A 9,068-nucleotide genomic window follows, 5' to 3' on the forward strand; every position below is an offset into this window, starting at 1 on the left:
AAGCTAGTTCTTACTCTTTTAGTATTTTTTAGCGCTATTTATATAGTTCTAGAAATTAAAAGTATATTTCTACCTAAGAGGTCTTAAACTAAGCTTCTTTAGTATAACTTAGGCTAGATTAGGTTCTTCTAAGATTATTTAGTTCTTCTATAGCTACTTAAGTAGGTTCTATTATAGAAGGTTATAATTATACCTCTAAAGATCTAGTTATTACTAGTCTACTATAGTAGCGTATACTTCTATTATTAGTAGTACTTATTACTCCTCTTAGTTATACTTTAGAGGGAGCTATTTAAATATAAGACTATTAGGTTAGAATAGGTATAAGTAGAGAGTAGTATAAGTAGTTAAAGAGTAAATAGTCTATATTTACTTAGATAAATAGCTACTAAGCTAAGATAGTGTTGAGAGAGCTTATATAGGTAGCTCTAGATTAGAGCTTACTAAAAGAGGCTAGAGTAGACTAGCTTAAACTAAGATAGTAAAGAGGTCTATAAAATAGAACAGTTCCTAATAGTAATTATATATAATTAATAAAGTAATTATTAATAATCGCGCCTTAATTAGCTAGATATATCTAATTATATATAATTAGTTATATAACTATAGCGTAGTAAAAGAATTATAGCGTAGCCTTATTCTTTAGATCTTCTAAACTAGTTACTTATAAGTAGCTTACCTTAGCTTATAATATATACCTTTACTTTAATTTTCTAAAGAAAAATAGTTTTTAAAGTATTTAATAGTATATACGTGTAATAAAGCTTAACTTATATTACTTCTACCTATTATAAGCTAAATTAGCCTAAATAAGCCTTTATTAGCTTACTAAGAAGTACTCTTATTTCTAATTTTAAACTTAGAAAATTTTAAAAAATTATAAAGTTAAAAAAAAGAAAAAGGAAAGAGAACTAAGAACTCTATTTACTACTATTAGAGGGTATTAAAATAAATAAAATCTCCTTTAACTTAGAGAGGCTTAATCTAGCCTACTTTAAACTTAATTACTATAGAATAAACCTTTAATAAACTACTAGACTATAAACTAACTAAGAACTACTACTAATATTTTAAAAGTACTTATTAAGGCGTACCTAGAAACTATTTTACTCCTTCTACTTAGTATTTACTAACTTAGTAGTAGTACTCTTTATCTTACTACTAAGAGTAGTAGTATTAGTATAAATCTACGTAATCTCTATATTAAGGTTCTAAATCTTAGTATAGTACTTATTTCTAATAGTATTAATATTAACCTTCTATAATTAAGTTAGTAAGGTTTAATAAAGCTTAATTTAAGCTAATCTAGGCTATTAAAGGCTATAATATATTAAAAAAAAGAAAGAATCTACTTATATACTTATAAGGAGTGCTATTACTATTAAAGAATTACTTAAGAATCTTCTTAGTCTTAGTTTTTATAAGCTTAGCTTTAGTAGCTCTTTTAGCTATATAGTTACTATAACTACGTCTAAAAGCCTTCTTAAAGATACTAGTAGTAAGTTTCTTATTAGCTATAAGAGTACTAGTAAATAAGATTAACTTCTTATAATAGAGGGCGTATCTAAGTTAAATTAGCTAATAGGGCTCTAATCTAGACTAAAATAGTATACTTACGCCTTAAGTAATCTAATATATAGCTTAATAAGCTTCTAAAGTCTAAAATAAGTAGTATTAATTTAATCTTAGTTAGGTATAAGAGCCTTGCGAAGATCTATAATCTTTTAGAGCTACTTATTAATCTTCTTCTAATTAATATTTATATCTTATAAAAGCTACTTAAATTAGCTTAAAGTACTCTAATTTAAGCTAAATTAAGCTAACTTACTATATATATTATAAGTAATAAGAAGGATTCTCTCCTTAACGAAGAGATAAGAGGTAAGAAGCCTATAGTACGTCTACGTTAGAAGGTAATAATTAACGTAGGGCGTAGATTACGTAACTTAGTATCTTACTAAGATAAGATATCTAGAGATGCTAGGTCCTCTAGAGATACTAGAATATCTAGAGATACTAATAATATCTAAGATACTAGTAGCTTAGCTAGATACTAGGACTAAAGTAATAAGAATATAAGAATAGATAGATTTTATTATTTACTCTTATTATAGTTAACTTAAATTATACTTTCTTACTAGTATTTTTTACTTAATAAGATTATTACCTATTAGTCTATAGTAATATAGATTAAGTTATCTAACCTTTTATTATCTTTCTATCTAAGTATACTACTCTACTATCTTACTAGATAAACTTCATAGAACACTAACGTAAGGCTTATTAGCTATAGTAGCGGACCTAACTAGAGTAGTATAGACCTAAACCCTATATAATAATATAATAGTTATAACTAATAAATATATATATAGTATAAATACTTAAAAGTCTATATAGTAGTACTATTATTAGTAAGTTTAATCTTATATAAGGCGAAGATATAAGTAATATACTTCATTGTATAGTTAAGTAATATATAGCCTATCTTACTAAATATAATAAGCTCTCTATATAAATATACTATTAGATAGCATATATATAATTAAAATAATACCTTACTCTTCTTAGTAAAGAGGTTAGAAGCTATAATCTTATTAATTTTATTTAAATTATTTAATATTATAGTAAATTAGTTTAAATTAGCCTTATTTAGTTAATAATAATATAAGTATAGCTTATATATTCTTAAACGTATTAATTAAGGCCTCTATAGCTTAAAGTAGAGTAGCTTAAGTAGACTAGTATTTAAAGAAGTTAGCCTATACTTATACAGCTAGAATAGAGAAGAGGTAGACTAAAAGGAGCTAAACTAGTCTAAATAGGCCTAATCTAGGCCCCTCTAGCTTACTAGAGGGAAGAAGAAGAAAGAAAAAAGTAAAGATATAAAGAATAGTACTACTTATAATATTTAAAAATAGAAATATATATAGAGAAAATAAAAAACTTAGTAGAGCTAACTTAATATATAGCTATAGAGAGCTTATATAGCTAAGCTAGGCTAATCTAGGCTAATTAGCTATAGCGTAGCCCTAGTATAAGCTAGAATCTTCTAGCTAGCGCTAGCGTAGGTAGTAGTAAAAGTGAAGGTAAACGTAATATAGGTAAGAATACCCTAATCTAAGCTAGGTTACTTTAATCTAAGGCACTATAGCTAGGAAAAATACTTAACTTTACTTATAAAATTACCTAAGGTAAGAGAAACTTTACCTTAAGTAAGAAAATATTTACTATAACGCTAGATAGCTCTAATCTTACCTACTTTTAGCTAAATAACTCTATTAAACTATATTCTAATATCCTCTATATCTAGTTATACTAGCCTAACTTATTTTAATATAAATATCTCTATAGCGCTTTCTTTTAGCTCTCTTAAGACCTTTAAGCCTTAAGAAGAGGGATATTATTAGGAACTATTCTATTTCGTAGACCTCTTCACTACCTTAGTTTAGGCTAGTTAACTCTAGCCCCTCTTAGTAAGGTCTAATCTAAGGCTATCTATATAAGCTCTCTAAATACTATCTTAGCTTAGTAGCTGTTTGTCTAAGTGAATATAGACTATTTACTCTCTAACTACTTGTACTACTCTCTACCTGTGCCTATTCCAACCTAATAGTCTCACATTAACATCCCCTAAGAGAACTTACTAAAAGGAAGCCTAGCTACCCTATATCTCTCCCTATTACTAAACTGCTCTTAAGCACCAGGCGTCTAGAAAGCTAGTAATAGCTTAGCTAGATATAGGCTGAAGCACTACAGTTACGCAATACAGCACAAAGTATTAAAATGTAACTAGCTAGATAGAACGGCCTTCCGCTAAAGTCCTACATAGTTAACGGCTGATACAGGGCTATAATGGAATAATAATAATAATAATAATAATACAGCACAATCTTGGATATATTTTCGGTAACAATGGCTTAGCATGAGTTCGTTTTTTCTCTTTGAGAGTTCAATTTGTTTCAATTTGTAGGCAAAATAAAGAAAAAAAGAGTTCGCCGTTGCAAGGAAAGAAGGATGATGATCGGAGGTGGTCTGGACCTAGAATCACAATCTTGAACGTTGTGCCAAAGCAACAAAAGTCTTTATTCAACCGTCAATGCTAACCCTTACATGTTGTACGCATATGCATATTTTTATTTGAACTCTAGCGTAAGACTACTTTCTAATACATTTTACCTAATTAGAGATATTGTACTAGACTTAGGGAACGTAGTGCCTAATACGAGGGCAAATAGCGATTATGTGTTTACAAAGGCCATACTTGTCAAACACAGAAATACAATTTAACCCTAATGCGACATTGAATATTCTTAAGCGAATAGAAGCAATATTCAGTATATGTTTGTTGTAAAATGTACAGAAAGAATGAGAGGGTTAGTCAACCCTTTCTTCTATCAATAACACGGAAGATTAGTTCCAGCAAGACAGGAGTTGCAGGTCAAGAATGACTACTATATGCATTCCGAACCCAGATATATCCATGGTGTTGTCTAGTAAGTAGGAACGAAGCATACCTACTAGTACCTCACAACTATTCATTTTGCAAGCGGCATGTCTGCGGATACCATCATGTCATTTCCAACGGAGATAACTAAACACCGACTTAAAGAACGACCATTACCCCTCCCAATACACTACTACCCCTGCACATCAGTTCCTTATATCTTTCCCCTCTATTCTTTCCCGAAAATCCCAATTCCCCTCCAAAAAAAACATGTCCGTTTTTCGCCCCTCCGCCCATGCCCTCATAACCGGCGGCGCCTCCGGCATCGGCTATGCCGTCGCGCGCCTCTGCCTCTCGCACTCCATGCGCGTTACCATAACCGACACCAACCAAACCCTACTCGACCAAGCCTCCAAATCCCTCTCCGGAAACCTAACTTCCATAAAAGCAGACGTAACCTCTCGCTCCGACTGGACTTCCCTCAAACAACGCATCGGGTCCGACATCGATTTCCTCATGCTGAACGCTGGCATTGGGGGAAAAGGAACGTGGGGCGACGCCGAGTACTTTGACAGCATCCTCGGGACGAATCTGGGGGGCGTGGTGAATGGGCTGAATGCGTTTGTGCCGGTGATGCTGGAGAAAGAGAAGGAGGCGGAGAAGAAGGCGATTGTGATTACGGGGAGCAAACAAGGGATTACGAATCCGCCAGGGAACGCGGCATACAATGCTAGCAAAGCGGCAGTTAAGACTCTAGCAGAGCATTTGAATTTTGATCTTAAGGACACGAATGTTGGGGTACATTTATTGGTTCCTGGGTGGACGTTCACCGGGTTGGTAAGTTTTGCATTGAATTTCCTTGTGTGGGCGGAGGGGTCTTGTTTGGATGTGTTTGCTGATAGTTTGGTTATAGGCTGGAAAAGTGCCTGGCAGCGACACAGAAACGCCAGAGGGTGCGTGGTCTGCGGACCAAGTGGCAGAGTACATGTTTGAGAAGATGAAAGATGACAAGTTCTATATCATTGGTCCCGATGGCCAGGTCACTGAAGAGACGGATAAGAAGTGTATGTTGTGGATTGTGGGCGATATTATCAATGGACGGTCGCCGTTGACAAGACGGCGTCCAGAGTACAAGGAGGAAGCGGAAAAGTGGATGGCGGAGCAGAAAGTCTAAAAAAACTAGAAGCGTTCAGAAATTTGAAAATCTACTCGAGTGGTACAGAAAGTTGAACATTAGTATCGTCTTATGTATCAGCATTATGAATATCTCGCGATGGGGTATCTACATGTTACACTCTTAACCTTTTTACTCCAACCAACTTCGTTTACTACCTGCCATTACGGCTTCGTATCGCCTGCAGCAAGAGCACTGAGATCTTCTTTTGCGGTCTCAAACCTCTCTACAGGCGGGCGCTCTATCTTCTTCTCCTCGTCGGACTCTGGTTCATCAACTCCATTGCTAAATAGCCCTGCCCCCTTTCCGGTGCTTGAACTGTGCTTGCTTTCTTTTCCCTGCTCCTTCTGCACTTGATCGCTAATGGTTTCAGAAATTGACATAGAATTTCCAAGCTGTTTCTCAAACTCATTTGAATCGACGGCTGGGGGTGTAGTAATGTTTACACTGGCAAGTGTAACTGTGCTAGCGTTGACATCTCTTCCTTCTGCTCCATCGACTTTGAGGCGGAATGGATATGCAATGCCACCTGCTGTAGGGCGTGTTGTCAGGGTATCAGTACTGGGAATGATAGTACTGGGTAATGCGGGGTTGTCTGAGGCTATGACATTAGGCGTGGAGGTCTGATTGTCTTGTTCAACAGTGAGCGATGGCAAGCCCGAAGTAGCACGCTCAGGTGCTAGTCTTGTTGCGTCAGCAAGCCCGGGTTTTGGCAGGTCCATCTGGGACAAATCGTCCATAGCCAAATCAGCCTGGCCTCGATCAATAACAGCCGAAACGCGGGAGCGTGACCTTGCGCGTTTGAAATTCGGCATAGATAGTCCAGTTGCACGGCTTCGCTTGGACTTGCTTTCCGTTGCACCATCTGTATCTGAGGGCTGTGGAGCTTCCACAGTGTTTGTTGGCTCGGTAGCACCCTGCTCTGCCTTTCCTTCTCGTACAATCTGTATTCGTCAGCTAAGGGGACAGATCACGCCATTAAGTGATACACGGACTTACGGTAGCTTGGTCATGCGAACTGCCCCAGATAGACCACATCGACATACCCCAACTCTTCTTCTTAGTCTTTTCATTCTTCATACCCTTGACCCTTCTTCCAGCGAGGGCTGTAGGGGGTGGCGTTTCCCCATCAAAGCCCTCGAAACCTCTTCGCATGTCCTCAATTCTCTGCTTCTGGATCTTGATCTTTTGCTTTGCAAACTTTGAGTTCCACTGCGACTGTGCCTTCATCCACTTGCTCACAGGGCCCGTTTTTGGCACGCCAACATTAATGCTGGGAATATTGAGAGCAGGGAGGTCTTCCTTGGCGGCGAGTGGATGGATTCGCCCATGTCGGTCGACGCGTTGACGAATCATATGATTTTCGAAAGGCGGAATCGGGTCTCCAGCTCTGCCGATGCGAGGTTCTGCCTGTCCTTTCTTTTCAGTCGTCGAATCATTCTGTAGAAAATTCGCATTCGATGCATTTGCACTGTTGGATGAAACATTGGGGCCAGCTCTTTCTGATTCTGATGAAGAGCTCGAATCACTGCTCAGATAGGAAATCTCATCGTCGTCAAGGATATCAATAGACTTCTTTTGAGCACGCGCAAGTGCCCAAGCACCGAACTGAGCAATGCTGCGGTACATATGTTTGGCTGGCCGGGTAAAGCTGAGAGTAGGACACACATGGCACAAGTCATCCCAGACCTGGAGTAGGACATTGGTTGGTTTGTAGTTGGCTACTTGAGCCTGTATCTCCTGGGCAGTTTGGTTATTGGACGGCGGTGGTATATAGGCAAGCGGTTGTGCAGCTTTGTGGGCAAGGTAGATTTGCTCGTCTCTAAGCAATTCGCCACCTCCTGTCTGAATCAATAAAGGTGGTAAGCCCCCAAGCGTTGGCTGTAAAGCTGGTGAAACCAGAGGGTGTGTCAGCATGTGGTTGGGAGTGTATAACTGGATTTGATCCTTGATCTCAACTCGCACGTCTTCGAGTTGCACCGAGAGCTGACTCTTTGGCCCTACGCTGTATTTACCGTCGGGCGAGATCCAAATGTCGGCATCATGACCTGTACCAGAAGGCTTTGAGCCGTCATCGAAGACAGGACGATCATTGGAGGTGACGGAAAATCCGCGTACGCGGTCTGCTTTTTGCTCTTTGGTTTCTTCGTGGCTTTTTGCCTTCTGTTTCTCGTCGTCCTTCTCGGTTCCTGCTTTTGCCGATGTTTCGATTTCAAGCATGTCGTCTGCATTTGGAGGTGCTAGTACAGGGTCAGCCGCTCGATGTATATAGCTGAAGAAGGCGGCCTACGCCAACTAATGCTGGGTTTATGTAAGAACCCGTGAGGCGGGATATAATCCATTTTGCCATCACCACCTAGACTTGGAAAGCTATGAGTCAGATCCACCCAAGGGCTGATCAAGATCGCTCCCGCGGGTGGAGGTATGCCTTGGTCGCGAAGCGTTACCAGCATGCTCAAGACCATCCCTCCGCCCGCAGAGTCACCGGCAAGAATAATGGTAGTCGGATCATGCTTCTCTTCGAGGAGGTAGAGGTATACAGCCAAACCTACGATTGTCAACATGGCGCGCAGATGGCCGATTAATTACTCACAGTCATGCAAACCGCATGGAAACGGAAATTGTGGCGCAAGTCTGTATTTGGGAGCCAAAACCCTGGCTTTGAGCTTGCGCGCATGTCTCTGCATTTGATAGCGGTGCTCATCTACACTGCCAAAGAAGTAGGCGCCGCCATGGACGTAGAGCATGATGCGGTCGCCCTTGTGAATCGCCAATTGTTTTCTCGCCTCGTAGTCCTTGCGCATCTCAATCCATTCTGCTTTTAGTGTGGTTCCCTCGCGCCGCCACTGCCACCATTGTTCTCCTCCGACGGCCCTGATGCCCTTGGGGCCCAATTGCGCGGAAACGAGCTCAGCAGAGCGCTGTAACAGACGGCTTGAGATTTCCACCTCGTTCACATGTACCCAGCGTGGGACCGGAACCCATTGCGAGGTAAATGCCTGTAATTCATCGACAGTATGCAGTGAGGCGTAGTGGAGGAAACGGCGAATGAGCTCGAGGCCTTCGTGGTAGGATATGTGCGCTGTCGGCTTCTGCGAAAGGGGCCGGCGGTTGAGGTAATGTGAGAGATATGTCTGGATAATTGTGGGCGTAACAGCAGCGCCCACCGAAATGGTATTGACAGGCATCGCGGGTTTGATTCAGGGGTGCGGAGCTGGCGGGACAGGCCAGCAAGACGTTTCCAGGAACACGTCGAGTCACAACTGCGGACGAAAAAAGAAATACGCAACGCGTGACAAACAAAAGGAAAAGGAACAAGCAAAAGGGTGCACCAAGAATTATCTTGTGAAGATTAGGGGGCTATGGGAGCTTGGGGGCTAGAGGCTGGTGGAGATGGTCCCCGGATTTGCGATACATGCAGGTCCACTCCGCTACGTCATACAGACCCTT

General features: G+C 39.7%; 2 protein-coding genes across 2 annotated transcripts; one reads left to right on the plus strand and one right to left on the minus strand.

The window, feature by feature from the left end:
* Positions 1-4,714: 4,714 nt before the first annotated feature.
* PSV08DRAFT_387645 (uncharacterized protein) lies at positions 4,715-5,748 on the plus strand (the record flags this gene model as incomplete). Its single annotated transcript, XM_014217003.2, has 2 exons — positions 4,715-5,281; positions 5,358-5,748. 2 exons carry the CDS (start codon positions 4,715-4,717, stop codon positions 5,616-5,618), a joined length of 828 nt encoding a protein of 275 aa, XP_014072478.1. The 3' UTR covers positions 5,619-5,748.
* Positions 5,430-8,806, minus strand: PSV08DRAFT_199080 (uncharacterized protein; the record flags this gene model as incomplete). Its single annotated transcript, XM_014217004.2, has 4 exons — positions 5,430-6,562; positions 6,618-7,858; positions 7,909-8,166; positions 8,212-8,806. 4 exons carry the CDS (start codon positions 8,804-8,806, stop codon positions 5,783-5,785), a joined length of 2,874 nt encoding a protein of 957 aa, XP_014072479.1. The 3' UTR covers positions 5,430-5,782.
* Between the last annotated feature and the right edge of the window lie 262 nt (positions 8,807-9,068).

Source organism: Bipolaris maydis, assembly GCF_028858645.1.
Source record: "Bipolaris maydis strain C4 unplaced genomic scaffold PSV08scaffold_4, whole genome shotgun sequence".
Classification (NCBI taxonomy): domain Eukaryota; kingdom Fungi; phylum Ascomycota; class Dothideomycetes; order Pleosporales; family Pleosporaceae; genus Bipolaris; species Bipolaris maydis.